This window comes from Varroa jacobsoni, unplaced genomic scaffold (genome assembly GCF_002532875.2).
Source record: "Varroa jacobsoni isolate VJ856 unplaced genomic scaffold, vjacob_1.0 scaffold_278, whole genome shotgun sequence".
Lineage (NCBI taxonomy): Eukaryota > Metazoa > Arthropoda > Arachnida > Mesostigmata > Varroidae > Varroa > Varroa jacobsoni.
This window is the reverse complement of record NW_019213180.1, coordinates 51,138-71,059: the sequence shown is the minus strand read 5'-3', so window position 1 is coordinate 71,059 and position 19,922 is coordinate 51,138. Positions and strand designations below refer to the sequence as shown.

Sequence of the window (19,922 nt, the reverse complement as noted above, 5' to 3'; positions counted from 1 at the left end):
GTAATATACCACCGGTCGAAAGCGTTTGCATTTATTCAAGGGGTCAACGTGATTTTCCCGCATGCACACATATTCACCTACTACTCACAAAGATCTTCGCTGAACTAGCTGTCCAAGAAAGCATGGACCAATCTTTGCTCAGTGAACACTGCTTTAACTACGCGCTGACAATAGCGTAATCTGAACAGGCAAGGGAGGATCAGACAGAGAGAAGTTCAGGCCCACAGCAACCGAGACTAGACTAGGCCAGAATTCAAAATATGTAAGACAAAAACTTTCGGAGCGGGCAGATTTGAAAATAAAGATCAGTTAAGACGGTAATAGTGATAGACAGTACAGCGCAGAGAAATTTACCTCGCCGGAAATTAGGGTATTGTCCTAATAAAAGTCGTCAAACCTTTTTAAAGGGTACACTTCGGCTTCGTAAGTTTTTTCTTATTGTGCCAGTCTTTTTTTCTGCTTCCCTTCGCGCTCCTTTAAAAATTCAGACGACTTTTATCTTTATTAGTATTTGGGTCCATTCCCTACAAAAAATGCCCTCGTTTCAGCTAAGCCTTTAACTGAGAATTACACTGCTCGTCTTGACAAATCATTTTACGGATAGTCCACGCACACTTGATCCACACTCTTTCACAGAAGCGAATACCCAACTAGCGTGCTCTGTATGGCGTAGTTCCTTTGCTAGCTGCTCAGGACTGTAGCTAGTCGACGTCCTCGTAGGCTGTCTCCTGGGAAAGACTAACACGTCCAAACGATGTAAACACACAGTGGCTGAGCCGTGGTGCATTCATGCATCAGGTCTAAAACCTGGGCTGTCGGACGTGAAAATAGCGAGCGCTCCGCCCAATAGAAGGCGTGCAAGCATATGCAGGGTACGTCACTGAAACGTGTCCCATTAAGCTCAGAGGTGGAATAGGAGGGAGTAGAGAGCGATCCGATATGACCAGTCATAGGTTCTATGTCATGATTTACACTTGAGAACTACAGAGTTTGCTCTACCTTATCGGATGTGCTACTGTTTGGGCTCGACTTCTATTGGTTTCCTATGTACCATGAATAAGAAGGAACGAAGGGTTTTTTTTTGTTCTTTTTAGCTTCACGGAGTCGTCGAAGACTCTCTATAGAGAAGGGGTAACTCAGCTTTAAAGGACCTGTCCACTCCATATTTCATAAGAAATCCCAGTATTTTAGGTGTCTTCGGTTAAGTCAAACGGAAGATCTAAATGTGCACCTTTGTAACCCTGTTGAGAAATTAATGTGTAGTGTAAACATAATATTTTAGGGCTGTAACTTCTGATGTTATTTGTAATCAAGTGCAAATAATTTTGTTTCCCGCAGTAATAAACTGGGTTCGGATGCCATTCTTGTACCTTTTTCGACCACTGCGTGTTGAAACGTTTCTGGATTTTTGCAGGGAAATTGTTTTGTTAGTTGATCTCGAGTCAGTCAAATACGATTATATGAGCTCTCTGTAGAACTGTACAGTATCACTATGTGTTTAGCATTTCAAACGCTACAGGTGTTTGGACACACTTGCCGTGATAGCTTAGTGGGTAACGTATGTGCAGGCTAATCTTCAGGTCTCGTCATGACCTAGGTTCGAATCCGAGCATAGATACGCGTTGTTGCGCGCTAGGAGCACGTCGTCTGATGGGATGCCTAGCGGTGACGCCGAGCTCGAGATAGGGAAGTATTTGGATATACATGTTTGAGCTCCTCCCCAATGTTTTAGACGCGCAGAGGGCGGCCATTTGGCTACCGCTACAAGGCTGTGATGGACTATATAAGTTTTTGATGCTATACGAGTGTGAGTACTTTTGTATTTTAACGGAGCAGCGTTCGATAAGTTTATGCGACTCTTTGTGTTACAGGCTCAAAATTCAATTGCGATTCCTACGCATGGAGGAGGTTTCTGGGCGGTTGCTGATCTCTTCAAAGTCTAATTTAGACCTTTTCGCCATTGCAATCGTCATGTGGATCGGTAGAATTTTTATTTGTGGCATCTAAATTGAATCAGAAATGAACAGATCGAACGAATCGTGTTCAACGTGCATATGTATTGATTCAAATTAAATTGTCTAGATTTGTTGGTGGCCGAGGCAAAGGATTTCACAACAAATAAAAATATAATATGTTGCAGTTGGTTGCGTTAGATAAATAAACAAATTACTAAAAACAATTTGAAAGCTGTTTTCTTTCTAACGAAGCTTATGAAAAATAGTACACGTGGCTGCTTCTTAAATGTTTTTTTGAACGTTCGGAAATTATTACTTACCTTATGTGCCTGTTCTGTGCATTCAGATTATTCGTAAGAGATGTGAATTAAACAATTTTTGTTTTACTTAAAACGAGCCTCTGCAATTTTAACCTTTCTCCTGACTTTTATCCTTGTAAAATTTATAATACCATATAAAAGTTGACAACGAATTTTAGGTCTTGTTTACAAGACACGTAGGGCATCATGCAAATAACGGAGTTCGTGAGGAGTGTATAGGATATAAAAACAAGTCGTTGTTCAACGCTTCATTCAACGTTCAACGGTGTGCTGACATGAAAATCGTGGTCTTCACAATGGTTTCATCGGTTTTTCAGAATGATTTAGGTTACGTTCTACTTCCGCTAGCAGGAAGTACTTACTTCTCACCGTAATAAGTATAATAGATATTATTTATATGTGTTTGAAAGACTTTTGACATGAATTGCAGAGCATTGTTGTCCTCAGTCCCTCTGCGCAGGACATGGTATATCTCAAAATGTGGCCTTGGCATAAGTTAGTTAAGGACAAATCGTGTGTTCTACATACGATAGCATCTAACATCCTGTAAGTGATAGCTCTATATAATGTCAATTAGTCGAAAGGTCGGCGCTTCACTTTATAAAAGTATATTGCACAAGTATGGTACGACAACGAGGTGAAAAAAGCTAATGCAGGAATTGAAGGACAAACTCGCAAAGAAAAAGCCCGCCTCACCAAGGAAGAACTTAGGCCACCTGAGGAGTTCTTCAACTTCTGAACAACATGGAAATTTCGTGTAAAGTAAGCGAGCGGTCCTTGATAGCAGGGGTCTGAGTTTCAAATGGAAACTATCTTCAAGGAGCAAGACGGCGAAGTATGTCCTTCTTACTAACGCTTCGCAGCAGGATAGTTTCCTTCGTATGAGAAACTGATCTGCCTAGTCTGAAATGACTTGGAGAAAAGGCCTGACTCGTTAGAAAGGTTTCACGTTTTGAGAATTTCTAATTCTCAAAACGTGAAACCTTTCTAAGATAAGTTACCGTTAGATTTGATTATAATGTGCTAAAAAAAAGCACACACAAAGGCCGCGTACAGTTAAGTAGAATTCAAACCTTTTCTTATGTTTCCACGGTCCGATTGCAGATTGAGTAAACTAGTAACATTCTGTCCTAGTCACTCCCGCTTCTATGATAAGAGCATATCAGATGGCTAGATTTCGCTGGTCGCCGTTAATAAGCGCACCCACAGCAGGATTGATTTAGATGTTTAATATAAAAATATATTATTTTATAAATAGCTTAACCACAAACATATAAACTCATAGTGAATGGCGGTGCTCCTTTTTTTTGCCGGCCAACGTTGCCAAAGCCTGCGTTGGAATGCCAACGGACAGACCTCTTGGATAACTGAAAGAAGCCGCCGAGGAGGTGGCCTGAAAAATTTGAGCGCCCAGATGAGGATAGCAAATGGACGGCAAACCAGATGATACTAAGAGCACAACGATAGTTGGCAGGAAGGTTTCAAGTGACATTCGACTCGTTTGCAGGGCTACAAAGAGGAAATATACGACTGTCTAGGTTATCCTTTTGCCCCCATATTAGGAATGAAAACACGTTCTAGCGGTTTGTGCGCGCTAAACCAGTACTGCTCAAATAAAGAGACGCCAAGCTCACCTATCAGTACTTCTTCATTGTGTTTCTAAGAAAAAAAGGCCTGAAAAACCTCAGAATGGACTACCCTTAGGAACTTCATCACAGTGGCTAAAGTTAATTCCTAGGCCGAGTTAATTCGAACTTGTATTTAGGAGAAGCCTGACACCTGCTTTTGTGAGAGCATTGAGTAAAGAAAGACACCATTGTTTACCGTCGTTTTTAAAGAGGGCATATTAACGGGTAGGGCTTCCGGGTAGGAGTTGACAAGCCAGAATGGAAAGCCTCATCTGGGCCCGAAGTGTATACTGCGGGCCCTTCATAACGCCACTAAAAATATCGCTCTCGGTGTGTCGATCACGAGGAATGAACTAGCGGCGGACACACAAGCGTTGCTGGGTGCATATCAATAAGTTCATTTTCAACAAAGGTACACTATATCAAACCAGTATGAAGCGATGACGACCGGTTCCGCTAAAATCAGTCGAAGCTTTAGCATTTCCAGTCTGTCATCGGGACTATCCGAACATTAACAAAACTGTACTTCGGCTGATAATGTGTTATTTTCCGGACAGAAGCGTTGGGCCAGAGCACGTGAACCCATGTGGGGCCGCGATGTGTGCTGGCTTGGAGGAGAGATCCACCAACGTTAAGAAAAGTCAGTATTATTGGACAAGGTAGGCAGTCGCTACTACTTCGGGACAGGGTGTATTTCAGACCATCGGGAGGCTTCTCGTAGTATTATAACCGCAAAGTCGTGCAAAGTATTCCCTATCAGTCGGAGATCGGTGGTTGTGCTATTTGTTAGTCGGCCTGAAAGCGTAAGGCCGGACAAGCGCACGAAGAGATCACCGAGCTAAAGTTACTGAACACTAGAGAATATTGGCTGCGGGATATCACGCCGAGCAAACGTTCCGGAGTCAATACCCGTTGCGGTTTTATAGGAGCAGAGAGAACTGCTACGCAATACCCGTTCTGCTATCTAACAAAGTCAGACCACTTCAATATTTGTGTGTATGCCAATAAATGGGTTGTTAGGGGCACACGCAAATCAAAATGATAACCCATCACGTGCCAGTACGTATGTATATATGCATCTTCAATATTATTGTTAGGTAATGCATGATTTTATAAGTTTATTATTGCCCTTCCTACCAATATTTATTAGTGGGTCGCGTTTAAAAGGATACCATCTAAATAATCAGTCACCGCCTGCGCAAGAAAGGACGGGGGGAATATCTCCAAAATCGTATTGCCTCCCCTTACCTTCAGCTGTGCTCGAACGATACGCGCAAAATGGTACCATAACGAGTGTAACGTCATAATAAAGTATTGATGCTACGTTTGTTATTTGTGTTTACGCCTAATGGCCTGGTATAATTTCTTAATGTTTTCATGCTCTAATCTTGATATATTTACTTTAGTTTCTCAGTTTGCTGCGATGCTGCTGGCGTGAGGTACATATAAGTATTTTTGTAGATATATGGCCAGATACAGTCGTATGTACCTTGGTATTGGATGTGCGTTCGGTGCCGGCTAAATCAACCATGAACATCTTTCCAAAACAGTTAGTTCCACCGCTCGGCTGTTGCTTGATCGTCACCTTTAAAAGAGCATGAGATCGACTACTTGTTTCATTGGCTGCCGTTGCTTCTACAGTTCGTCGTTTGTTTCCTCGTTGCAGAAGACGTAAAACCTGTTATAAAACATGGTATGATTAAACACTTAACTCCCTGACATCTACCGAGCTCGTTTAAGTTACTGTATTTAATTATTTAGTTATGAGGGTTATGTTTATAAGCCAAGCCTAGAGAAACTTCTGCTGCCCTGTCAACCTGGTGAGCGCACCTTAGAGTATCTGCCCTGGCAGAATAAAATACATCTAAATTTTAAATTGTAGAATTGAATATGAATCATTTTGTGCGCCGTGGCAATTTTAAGGTCAGTCTTTATAATCTGGGTCTCATTAAGCCCTAGCGGTCGTTGTTGCTACTGAGACTGGATGAAGTGGTCTGTTTTTGGTCTACTAAGGTCAATCATAATCAATGCTTGTTTTAAATGGTCTTACTTCTTTCGAACTCATGCATTGCACCTCAGATAAACCGACAGCGTAATAGCCGTCGTTAGGATCTTCACGTAGCTCAAGGCTGTCGTTCAAGTTGCTAAGAAGATCCCGAATATTCTCGTTGTAAATCTGAAACAAGCGATTATACTTCATAACGGTTTTGTTCACGCAAACGAATTATTAATACTTAGAAGATAAGTTATTAGCTTACTTTCTCTTTGTTTGTTGCATTTTGCTAGAATAGCTTAGCGTGTACTATCCTGTTATTGTTCTTGTGACGTAACAGTAAAAACGTGCTTTGCTATTGTTGCATTTATGGCGCACAACATTATTCCAGTAATTAATAGCTGCAGTTAAATCTTCCATTAGAGTTGAAGACACAGTAGATGATCAACTAGTTGCATCATCACCTATTCAGTCTAATGGGAATGCACGAACATTGTTATACTGATTCTTCCTCTTACGTACCTCCAGATAGGATAAGTAGACACTAGTGTCTTGAGTCTGCTTTTCTTGGCTGTCAAAGAGATCATCAAAAGCGCGAACCATGATACCCGGATTTTTTTCATTACCCACCATTGTATAGGTCTTTCCAGTTCCAGTCGCTCCGTAAGCGAATACGCAACTGTTATACCCTTGCAGGACATTTTCGACGAGTGGTTTCACAGCTTTACTATACACCTGTTAATTGATGCACGTTAGAATATGGTGCGTGTCAGAAATGGATTGAAATTAAATGAAATGTATAAGCAGCATACCTCAAAGCTCATCAGATGTAACAACAATAGACTAATATGTCGTGAAGTAACAGTAAGCTTTAATCGCTGAGTTAGGTAATAATGTTATTCCTGCATTTTGTATAAATATTTATTACCTAAATATATACAGCTTTTAAATAGCAGTTCCATAAAGGAAAAATGATAATTTTTCTAAAGCATTAAGAGCATTGTTTTTTCTTCTGTCTTTTTAGCGTGGAAAGCAGGTCTAATGAAAATTTGTTTTTGATCAGACTACAATTAAGTTAAAGACTTCGATTTTTACTAAAACGTAAGGATTTAACTCATAGTAAAAATGAGAAATATCAGACTTGCTTCCACGGCTAACTACGTTAAATATTATGGTAAGTCTTTTTTAAGGTGTATTTTCTATCCATACTCTATATACCTAGCGCGCTATCAGTAGTAGGCCACTATCGGTGTTGTCTGAGTCAAAAAAAAATTTCGAACAAGGCTCAATCGATAGCTAATACGTTTATGTTACGCGCGTATGTATAACAGCTAAACGTCACTAACGATTTATAAAAAATTAAAACGAAAAAAAAAAACATAAATCAAACAGTGAGATATCGAAAGAACAACGTTACGTTTTTCTAAAATGTACTACGCCAACCCAGCCTTGAGAATGCCGTAAACATCTAAAGCATACTCGAGATAAACATGGGCTTAGTTAGCGGCAGTTTTGCACAATCGGTCAACGTTTTTCATTGTGTCTTCAAAAACCTGACACTGAGACTGTAGTGGTAGATCAGCAGCAGATATGTATAAACGTAGTTCAGAAAAAAATAAAAAAAGTAGCTATTTTAGGATGGATATAGACTATGTCATACCTTCTACTAGCGTCCGAATATTTACGCTTTAACACAGCTGAGATGTCTTACTTTTCCCCGTTCCGAAAATAAAATTGGTTCATTATAATACCGGCAGTAATCAGTTGGTGTTGCGATCGGCATTGGTCGATGACCCAAGTTTCTTGACTAAAGGCTCGTCCATAACGGTTTGAATACTATTAAGTTTAAACGCATATACCATTACCAATAGATACACATACGTCCATTGTCAGGGTTTCGCAATTAAATTTTGAAGGTCCCGTAAATAGTTATGGAACTCTAACGTGTGTAATGTTCATAGCTTCTATGAATAGTTACGTTATCCCCTACGTTTAGATGGTCGCCCGACCACATCGTCGAAGTAGAAATTTATTTTTAATCAAATTCAAATTCCTCAATTAGCGTAAATTGCATCCAGCAGCTCAAGTTAGAATATACCAGTAATGGTACAAGAAACGTAATTAACTTCCGTCAATTAGTGAACTAGTAGAAGTCAACAAAGTAATAATTACCGAATGTATATTCTGATGTTCGACTAAATGTTTAGCCAAGTTATACGTGGAACGTTTATCAAAAATGCAAAATCTGCGACCCATCTAATAATTGCGTAAAAAAAAAGGCATCTCTCTTCCGAGCCTGATACGAAGCTCAATATGAACCGTGATTTTCCTAAGGGCATACCTCATCTTGGGGGCTCCGCTCATCGAACGCCCAGTCGAACGTATACTTGTGGGTCTGCACACGTTGGCGTATAGTTCCCTTTTTTGACGAGCTGACAGATGAAACACCATCGCGGCTCGTTGGCTCAGCAAGAAGCACTGTCTGTTGCCCATGAGGAATAGATATAATAATGTTAGGACAGCATGATCTGACAGCTAAAGCAATTTGAACATGTTTAGCTCGCTTTTATATCAGCTGATTGGCTAAGACGACATTTATAACAGGTGATTTATTCAGCATTAATCGTTCGCTGGCCGTGTATGTCTTTTGGATAGTTCAAAAGACTACAAAGACTCTATGGGAGAACGGAACCCAGTTGCATTGCAGTTACGTGTATTAGAAAACTATTGTACACGTTTTATACGACCTAAATGTTCGGTTTGTAAACCTAAGCAGCTTTTCAGATAAGAAAAAAAGCCGCGACAAAAATGTCATCAATTAAACGAGCTACATTTAAGAAGTGATAAATAGCTTGTTCCTTACTTCACGAGGTGTACTTTTCAAATGATCGGCAAAAAATATCTTGATAGGTAATTTTTCCTGAAAATAATGTCGCCATGCCTAATCGCTTTATTGTTTATTTATTGCCCATGGGTAGGTGTCCGCGGACGTCCACCATTCATCCTAGATAACAGGACAGACTATCTTTGCTGGCATGCAGTTGGTGATGCATGTAGGTATAAGTGGATTTCACGTCCTGTTTATAATTCTGATTCGCTAGGTGCTTACCTCTAAGCATGCATTGGATACGATATATCTATAGCATTAGCTCTATAGCAGCACACTAAAAAATGTATGTAGCTGGTTTGTGGCGTATAGTTAATTCCCTTGTTACACCTATATTGTTGTTGCAAGTCTATTTAGCGTCCATAGCCAGATTACCACGTATCGAATAAAATTCCCTGGTGGCAATAGAGCCCCTACTCTGGCGTATCCTTTCATTAAGTTAAAATCCAACTCGGGCTACGATACACATACTAAAGGCGGCCTGGCTATAGAATATTTCTTGCTTAAATTAAGCTGTCTGTTGACACCATATGGAGAACTATAGGCTCCTGTTGTTCACAAATTTTGCTCTTAGGGGCATTACGATGTCACGATCCAAATGGCAGACTCTAGCGATTCCACTTGCTGGCATAATGCTATGCACACATGTTTTCAGTTCCATCCAGGTAATGCATTGTTTGGTATCACATCAGAGAATGGCTAAAGCACTTCGTGGGCAATGCTGGCGTTTATTTAAAATATCTCAGCCACTTATAAACACGTACTGATCAAATTTGAATACAACAAACAGCCAATCCATTCAACTAAGTACACCGATGATTTGTATCGTTAATATAAGTGTCTTCTTTGATCAACTTGACTTGTTGATTTTTTTGAGAAGTTTAAGTTGAAAGCTTCAAGTAAAGGATAGTTCGTGGTCAGATTTAGCCTAGAATTTGGGACTGCCAACATTCTGTTTATTCTAAGCTTTACATATTTTAAGCAATTTAAAGGATGAGTGATTGTTTTTTTGTTGCTCAAAGCATTATAAGGCTGACTTTAAGTTTATAGATTTGCGGAAGAGATGCCAGGAGACTAGCGATGACACCAAATTGCCTGACCAAGGTCAATCTAGGATAGCAGATGTTGTACGAAGATCTTTATTTTGCAGAACCTGTAGTCGTCTTGTGGAGGGATGTATCACAAACCGCAGTCAAGTGGCATATGATTGAAAAAAGTGGCAGAAAAATAGGTTCTTAATATAGGATCGGTATATTTTATCCTAGGTATTGAAGTGCTACCTGCTAGACCCTGAATAACAGCCTTTTACCAAAATAGTTTACCTTTGCTCCCAAAGTAATTCGGACTGGTGCTCGAGAGCGTGAATAACTGCCGTGTCAGTGTACTCCAGAAATTGATCCGAGATTGATAATGATTTATAGATCTGGACTTAATATTGATGCCCCTTCAAGCATGCTTTTATTAGGGTGCGTCTGTATGTATACGAGAATTGGGGCGACGGAGCATTTAACTGTATAGAGTCGTATCGTCCGCAAACTTTCGGGAAGTAATAGCGGGAGTCTGGTTTTTAAGAAAATTAACATAAAATACAAATGGAACTTCGTTCAAAAACAACTTTCTTCCGAGTGCATTTAAGAGTTGCGGTACCTGTGCAAAGTTAACTCGAAAACATTAATCCGATCAATAGCTATTGAACCGTTGACGACATGTCTCAGTAGCCTTAACGTGACAGGTATACTGATATGTCTTTCACGGCTATAGAAGTCTATCTACTGCTAAATTATGACCAACCCTGAAAATTCTCGTATCTTCAACACGAACCACAAATTCTTGACCGAAGGCATTTTAATGGGAAGGGATGAGTCAAAATGTAGCGCAATGAATAGCAGCAGCTGCAAAAGAAAGCATCTATCAGAAAGGCCGGAAAGGGTGCACTTTAATACAACCGAATTGTATGAATCTGAGCCACTCTTAAGCCTTCTACCTTTGAAAATAGAAGCTACCAGAGTTGATTTAGATTAGGAAGGTGAAGTGAATTTGGGAATCAATAAGTTGAAAAAAATACATTCGGTACGGCAAAATAGAAAACGCTAAATATCATCGCCTTATATGGATCAGTTAGAGTTGAATACTGAAATTCATCTTTAGGAGTTCGACACGTCTGGGCTGCCTGAGCGACACCGATACTGGAAAAACGAGGGCGGTGGCAAGCTGATGGAAATTCGGAGAGGTACAGCTAGATGAGAAATGATGAAGTCGGGTTTTGGGGGACCAGGTTGTAAAAAAAGGAACTACCACCAGCGTTTTCGGTTGTAGAAATTTTGTTGGAGAAATACGAAAAGCAAGATCAAGATCTGTCTGACTTCTGTCAAAGTCAGAGGTTTGAACACGTCTGTACACCTACCGCGACGCATATCTAAAAAGCATCAAAAAGAATAAGTAAATGTAATGACAATAAGTGCTTGGTCGGGTCTAGCGTTATCGAAGTATAAAGTTCTGCAAGAGGTTACCTAGCAGAGCATCACAGAATGTAGCAGAGCTTCAATAGACGACGTAATCTGTGTTGTATGGGAGATTTGAAGAGACTTATATCTCAAATTCCATATTAGACAATGTACCTACTGCTATCATTTATTTACCCTTTTCGTTATCTGCTAAGCTAGATGAAAGGTATTGTTTACGATAGAATCTGCTTTGATATGTAATTGGTCAGTAGGTACTTAGGCACGACGGACCGAGGCGCATATGTTTCGTGATCTGCTAACGAGTTCATTTTGCACATGAGCGTGTATGTTAACGCGCTGTTTAAGACGCTTGCAGTACGTACTGCACAGCAGTATAAAGTACGTTGAAATTATGCGCTTTCTAATATTCGATCATTTCATATACGCAGTCATTTTGAACGGACAATGCACAGGAATTCGTTAAAAATAACAACGATAAATATAGCTCCACGAACCAGAGCAGTTGGTTGGTTGATGGACCAGCGAACCGTGGAGGCCACAATTAAAATAACTCATAAGTCCTGAGTGGAGTTTTTTTTTTTGTTGAGATGAGAACATTATATAAACGGCAGTCAAATTAGCGTCGACTAGGACATACCGCACAATTGGCGCAGTAGTAATGTGCTGCGTATTTAAGGACCGTATCACTCTCGGAACGTCACCAGGCTACAGTATCAACATCTTAAATAGCTTTGAATGCCTTAGAGACCCGTCTAGCGACAAGGACGAAGGATAAAGAATCAGAACAGGGAAAAGCCTATTCTGATTCCAGACGGACGAGGAAAAAGCTTATTCATGGAAATCCATTAAAGGAGGCTGCCCCACTAAGAATATTAAACTTATTTCAGAATAGACGTAATCGAGGCTTTCTTTTTGTTTACGAACTCGATCACACTCTGAGACTCAATACACTGCTTACATTAGCCATTTTATTACTTTATTGAATTTCTGCCCACTTAAAATCCTTACAAGAATATTAGTCGTTATAGCTTGATAATTCGGTTGTGCTTTGCTCAGAGCCTTATATGTTCACTGACTGTAATTCAGATCGTGCAGACTCTTCTAAAAAAAGTTAGCTTTAAGCCTAAATTTTTAGGCTTGTTGTCTACGTCCAGTATATTACACACGAATATTTTTAGGTTTATTGTGGTCCTTGTTCTGGATACGTTTTTAACTATGAAGCTATAAAAAGTGGTTGTGGCTAATAAAAATAGTGCAGACTTGTTAAGCTCGATGGAGTGCTGGATCGGAACAATTTGAACAGTTAATAGCCCCGTTAATTATCCTATTATAGAGAAAGCAACTGGACTATGTTTAGCGTTATAGTTCACCCTGTCATCTGTTTTGTTGGCAATAACAGCAGCTCCTTTGGCAGTCTCCTCGTTGAGAACAGGCCGAATACGAAGCGCTACCTGTAACAGCACAAAAATATATAGGTAATATACTACCGTGCTATTGGTACGGTCTGCAAAGGCAAAAATGCTATAATAACCTCAGTTATTGGAAACCACTGCTGCCGATAGGATCCCATCGATATAATTTTTCTACGGTTTGTTCTTGATACCTTACACGATGATAGTTTAAACGTAGTCAACAATATTCTGTATACACGGTAAATCGATTATAACAATAATCCGACTGAGTTGATCTGATCTGATGGATCAGGAGTACCAAAGGCACCATGATTAGCATAAGCTGACAAAATTGCTTACTCGAGTTGATATATTGATAAATCTGTATAGTACCCGAAAGTTTCTCCTTTACATATACATCATTCAACTGATTGTCTTTGCAGTATACGCAAACATTTCTATAACAGATAACAAGATTACCATATGCCTCGTAAAGTGCCCTATAATTGCCCCATTTGGGAGCAATGTCACAGTTTATCAGCCGTTCAGTAGGCAAGCCTGCACTAAATATCAGTTTAATAAAAAAAAAAAAAAGGTTGAGGTTTTCTGTATACCCTGAGATTTTTTGCGATCTATCGAATTTTAGTGGGCAGGGTTTATGGATGTGATCAGTTCGTGATATGTTCCGAACCAACGGTACGATAGGTACTATAGGTCCTACTACGATTCATCTGTGAACTTTGACCGATCATCAAAAATGTGCTGCTGTGTGATGCAGCACATATCATCAAATGATATGTGCTGCATCACACTATAATCAATCGAGTTTTTCAAATATGGTAAACAATTAGGGATACATGACCGATGGGTTAGGAAGACGAGCGTAACTATAACCTAGTGACACAAATTATGTGTACAAGTAGTCGTTTTTAAAGCCCTATGAAACAATTTTATACGATCCCATGCGTCGTGGAATTGGCTTTCTGAAATAAAGTAGCGATTCATAAAACGCACTGACCTGCCTCTGGCCTAAAGCCTGTCGCATTAACAAATAACATTTTGGGGAAAAAAAATCGTAATTTGTAATAAAAGCATCGATGCTGAACTATGCAACTTTGTCTTTCGTCTAGTGCAAAATTTTAATAGCGTAAACAGGAGCTGGCGATTGATAATACGCATGGCCATGAATGGATACAGGCAAAGGTGACGAAATATGAATGCTTCATTGTCTTCTAGTAGCCTCACTCAGTTATCCGTCTTCGATGACGAATGGTCCCACACTGAGGATAGGCTTCCAAATGGCTTCCGGATTATATTGGCCTTCCGTGCATACACGGCTACGATACAATGTTTCTGTTAACATTTAAAAACGCTCTATGTTATCATGCATCGGTAGAGATTTAACAGCGCCAAAAGCACGAGACGACGTCTTACGCTACACTGTCTGCTGCGCTATAACCTAAAACGTTGAAACTCCAGAAACATTTGGACAATACACATAATCATTCATCCGGGTCTTTGCGCTAACGATGTCGATTTTTTAGATGCCGTCCTTAGAAACCTGACTATCCTTTTGTTCGATAATTTTTGGTTTGTTTAAACGAGTTTCTTCAAACACTTATAGATTAGCCATAGTGAAAGAATATGGGAACGCCTACGACTATGGGTTCAAATGTACGGCATGAGCTGAAAAATCCATTGATAATAGAAAGCTATTATACGAATCACAGCACTTTGGAAATCACTCTAATGACCTATATTGGATCCCTACGAGCCAAAAACTGTAAATGTCGTTATAACGATAAAAAAATCGTCGTTACTTTATCGTTACAACCTTAACCATACTTTTTTTTTTATCAGATAAACGTATCATAACAAGTGACTAGCCGAATTTTCGCCAGAAAATTGATAATATCGCATAGCTGCATGATAACGCATATATCTCTAATAGATTCAAAGATCATCCTTTTATCAGCGTAAGTTCATGATTTAAGTAATGTTCAAGAGAGGCAAACAGAGCTTAGTTTTATCTTTGAGAATAAGCTCTCCCTTTTTTGAGATTCCAAAAGAAGTTAGCATTCTTGCTTGAAGTGCCAGTGGACTACGTTGCACTTTATAGTCACAGCTGAATCGATGCACCTGTGAAACATGAGGTGATAGCCCAATGCAGTATTATAACTTCGACTTCTATTTTTATGAAACAATTGATATCCTGGTTAGAAATTTAACCCTATTTTTAATTTTAAGTACAGATACTGCGTCTATTTCAATTTTGCTTGGACACCCATTGCTGGGGCACGCATTTCAGGGAAGCGAATGAACCATATTAAATACACGTCAGAACTACCTATGTTTCAAGTTTACCTTTATAAATTACTAATTTTTAAAGCAAGCGATATTATAGGTTGTAGAAGTTAACTGATAGTTGTACGTCATCGAGCGTTACCGTATCCTATAGAGTTACTGAAGAATACGTGACACTTTCTTTAGACCTTCGCATAGGCAAAATTTCTCTCTTCACAGTATGTAAACACGAAAAGCATGAGAAAGAGTTGTTTCTGATTTCTCTTCGAAGCATATGGGGGTTTGCCGAGGATGTTCTAGGTCCCGATTGGCAACAAGTAAACATTGTTGCAGTTAATGGCGCATGCTTCGACTTTACTTGCACTAGACCTGGGCTGAAGTAGTCAATAGCTTGTGGGTCCTCTACAATAATAATAATAACAGTGTATTATTATTATTAAAGGGCGAAATGCCGTGCCTCCTCAGGTTCAGACGCATCAGGTATTTTGTGGATGTCTTCTGGCTCCAGCTGAAGACATACGAAAGAATGTAAACGACGTAACAAAACCATCCGCATATGACGATGATCACTGTCATGAAAACACCTGTTCAATTTTACACTCTGAGGTATTGCGGAACTCTTATTTGCTAATTTCACTTGCAAAAAAATATATATTAAGGTGACCGCGGCTTCTTCAAGCAAAACACAACATCCCAGTAATGGAAGCTAGTAGCGCTAGGGGCTTCGACGGTCGGCCAGTTAGGTATAAACGTATCATTCGGCGGCCCGTGATTCGGCAAAATACGTTTTTCATCGAATTAGAGCAAGGTAGTAAAGTGAGCCGCAACCACAGCATCTGATCTAAAAAATCTGCCAAAGGGGCTACTCCACTAGACTGGCATATTCAACGACGGGAGACTTGTTTCGAAATTTCCAAAAAAATCCCGATCAATTTAAACACAATGATCAGTTAGCCTATTTGTTGCTATAGTGGAAAGTTGTTTTCCAATTCATCTTCTGCAATTAAATTTAGTAGAACATATCGTACTGGTCTCCCGTCATGTTCAGGCACTTAACGACGGAGAAACTCTGGTGCAATGTTAGTCACGTTTCAGTTTCCAGTCTTACTATAGATTTAACCTATCACGGTGAATACGTACTTGAACCACAGCGTTTCAGGGCTTGAAGGAGTAGTTGGCCTGAACGGCCGACAGTTACTTCTATGTGCATCCCAGTGGAGTTTGGTGTCAATCTAATTAATTATGGCCTAAACCATATACAGTAAATATTTATACAAAAGGGGAGCGCTTTATCAACCTATTCGTACGCAAAACTCTTTTAAGCAACAGTAAGATACTGCATGCACACCTTTAACTCCGTGTCAAAAGGCGCAACGAGTCACTTGGCCATGTTAAAAAAAAAATGTCATTCTAGCTTTCAGCAGAGTTCAAATGAAAAATACTACATAACGGCGCGTTATATTTTGCGAGACGTGTAATATATCCGAATTAATACTATAGCATTTAGCGCATCTGTTCAATACTACCCTATAGCATCACGTACAAAGAGAAAATGGGTCACTGAAAAAGTTGCTGGTGTAATGGGCATCTTGGCCTTGTCAGGCTTCGCCGTTGACCTTTTGCCTACTCGATCATCACTCTTCTTCATGGCTTCGCGTTGACTTTCTCGCTATAGCAATGATGATTACTGACTAGAATCTAAACCGTAGTGTAACTGTCTCCGCGTGAACTAGTTCATGACACTGGAGTTCATCGTACGATCAAGTCTGTTCACATTTATCCTTTACGAGACCGACGAAGAAAATCGCTATTACTTGTATTGCCCCTGTCCTAAACGGTTGTGATCGGCCGGTCGTAGGCGTCGCTAAGTTACTGCGCGTCGTATAGCGAGGTCCGTCGTTCACCTAATGGAGATGATAATGACGATATCCTTATGCTGGTGGATTGATCGGGATAGGGGAACACCGACGACGCGTGATACTCATAAACCCTTAATGCGCGATAGTAATAGTTTAAATTCACAGCACGTGCCAAATTTGAAGTTGATTAGCGATGCCAGCCACTACAATATTGTACCGAAAAAATTAACCCTTTAAGGTAACAGATGTCGGTTAGGCAATGCAGCTGCTTCACGCTGTTAGGGGAGTAGAAATAGAGCAGGTGTCTTGTAAGTTTCTTTTTCTCGGCTGTAAGGATCAGTCATGACATTTTACTTGCCGTCCTAGACGTGTCGACGATAGCAGCTGTCTCACCAAGTTTCAGAGATAGTTCGATCTGCGTATAATTCTCTCTAGCTTATATTGTGTGGCCTGAGTAAACTGCGTAGCACAACTTTAACTGTCAAACTGAAATGATGAACGACACCTGCTTCTGCTAGTTCTTAAAGGGTTACGTTACTTTCGATTGTGTATAAGTTTGAGCTAATTCAAATGGTAACAGGATGGCGTGCGTGGCAAACGAGGAGGTGCCCGCCGCAGAATGCTAAACAAACGGTTCGAAGGGGCAGTAGCTGCTTGCACTACTCAAGATCGGGATATGGCATCTCTCCAGTCATCGATAAATAATCAATGCTATAGCGACCAAAATGGACGGGCAATAGTGGAGGCAATTGGAGGTAGCAAACTTCGTATTAGCATTGCAAGAACCGAACTGATCGCAAGATGCACGTTCAAGCCGCCTGACCTTACCTAGTGACCTCAGTCGTTTTCTGTGCATTCGCTACATCAGAATGTCCGCACTTCAAATAAACGATCTCAGCTGGACATTTGACCGAGCGCGCTTTGTATGCAACCCACCAAATCCGAGGTCAAATGTATATATATATCTATATATATATATATAAACCATACGCCGAGCTAATCACCAATGCACCGTTTGCTTACTGGCCTTTTGCAATTGCGAAGCCACGTTTACGTTTATCACAGCCTCCCCGGTCCCCGTTAACGCACGCACACGCGTTACCTCCATTCCCCAGATTTGGATCTACATCGAAAACTACAACAGAGCATATCAACGTTATGTGTAAGACGTCTCTTCGAGACATGTTTGTGTCTATAACCGGTGATTTACCTTTGGTCTTGTGAGGATTATTCCTTTCTGCGGAATAGATATTGATGCTCGCGAGTCTGACCTTGCTGCGTAGTTCGACACCTTCAGGGGCTCACTACTACAAATACTGACCGGAACCTGTCGATGACGCGCGTCAGCGATAGCCTCATTGGCGGCAACAGGCTCCCGAGGACGCTTATCTGCAATCATTCGTCTATTGATTGTTTTATCGACCGGAGGTGCTATAGGTCGATGTGACTGTAATTTCTCAGGCTTAACTGGCGGTGCCTTTTTAACGAGCAAATTAGGCGCTAGTTTTAACGCAAACTTGAAGGGGACGATGCTAAGCCTCGGTTCATTTGCAGGAATTTCGCGCGGACCTTCACTTGGTGGAATATCTATCCCCTCTGGTGTTGTTACTCTATCAATAATATCTCTGTTATCGCTTAGAGCTATAGTTGACCCTTCAAATGAAGTTGCTGATACTGCATCCTCGATACTTGCCCTTTGCTGAGCCAATAAGTCGACAACCGGTACCGGCATAATCCGATTTGAATTAGGTAGCACGAGTACATCATTGTCCTGATTTGGTTGCAGTGATTCGGGGTTTTGCGCTTGGTCTCCGTGACCCACAACAGAAGCTTGCGAGCTATTCCATGTCAACATTGCTTCCTCTATATGCTCTAATAGACGATCGTCAGGTATCTCGACGTGTTCCCGTGCACTTTCGAACGAATCTGAGCTATGTCTGCCTCGAAATAGCTTCAAAGCCTTCTTGCTGATAGAGCCCATTGTAGTATCCATTGAATGAAACTTGATCAGAATTGTTGTTCTTCCTGAAGAGCAACACTGTCTCAGGTACAAGGTACAAATTGTGTGGGAAATGTCCAATATACTTAGTGCCACGCGAACTCTTACGGTTCTCTAACTAGCGTCTTAGCGTTATACTGGATCACTTCAAATACCTTAATCATGAAAACTGTTGAGTGACTTGAAAATTTAATGTGGCATTATGCTAGAATTAATAACAGGTAACGGCCGTGTCCGACATCGGGCCATCCGTCTTCCATCACATCGTTTATGAACACGCTACGACGAAGATGCTACTTGTACTTATGGCAGTATTGACTAGTGCTGACAATAGCCTAAATACCAGCATTTAAGCTATTGTCAGGATTGAGTCTTGTGACGACAACGACCGGCTACTGGCTACCATGACTTTCTTGGCTAACTCAGTCATTAGTTCAGAACAGCTATATACATAATGAACGCGCGCACGACTCTCGAGAACGCACACCGGCGAACACTCTACTTCTACGGTCGCCTGAATTTCCTGCCAGGAAACCTGACGTTGTCCTATCCGCTCACAAAGTGGTTCATCGAATCGTATCTGATAGTACTTATTTCTTTACTAAATTCTACTATAATACCAGTCGTATAGATTCGGAGAAGCAAAGGATTGAGTCAATCACTAGAGTAGGCATACCCCCTAACGAATGGCATTGTTCTTCTGCATGTCGTTCTAGTCGACAGCCTCTACCTTATTCCGAGTATGTGCAAGGTACGCACGTATCATTGCTATGCACGCTATAGCCTGTTATCACCATTGCCGCTATGGGGAGAAGAATCTGGCGTGATATCGACTTGCACACATCCGCACGTATCAAGAATGAGTGTGCGCGAGGACACGCCGATCTCTAAGCGACAAAAGTAAGTATCGACCAGCTAGAAGCTAACGCCACCCGTCCGTGAAAAGCGGACCATCATCCAGCCGCCTAGTTGGGTCTCCTCTCATTACACAATACGCTGCCGTCTGTCTGAAGGCAACAGGCAGGAACGCGGCTTGCTTTGTCAGTGGCCATTATGCTTCGCCAAATCACTAGAACCTCATCTTGCTAATAGCAACCTCAGCAGCGCTCGCGTGATCTAAT

The 19,922-nt window shown here is 40.7% G+C and overlaps 1 protein-coding gene and 1 long non-coding RNA gene across 3 annotated transcripts in view; one reads left to right on the top strand and one right to left on the bottom strand.

The window, feature by feature from the left end:
• Positions 1-19,922, bottom strand: part of LOC111258946 (kinesin-like protein KIF19) — a 69,101-nt gene that overhangs the window by 48,430 nt on the left and 749 nt on the right. For both annotated transcript variants that reach the window (XM_086967659.1, XM_022830542.2), the window contains exons 2-6: positions 12,619-12,699; positions 8,238-8,378; positions 6,419-6,631; positions 5,954-6,079; positions 5,393-5,581 (exon numbers count right to left, since the gene is read on the bottom strand). In XM_086967659.1, coding sequence (XP_086823785.1) covers positions 5,393-5,581; positions 5,954-6,079; positions 6,419-6,631; positions 8,238-8,378; positions 12,619-12,699 — 750 coding nt within the window. The remainder of the gene's footprint in view (positions 1-5,392; positions 5,582-5,953; positions 6,080-6,418; positions 6,632-8,237; positions 8,379-12,618; positions 12,700-19,922) is intronic.
• On the top strand, positions 2,881-3,908 carry LOC147753711 (uncharacterized). Its single transcript, XR_015310380.1, has 2 exons — positions 2,881-3,110; positions 3,605-3,908. It is a non-coding gene; the product is annotated as an uncharacterized LOC147753711 (long non-coding RNA).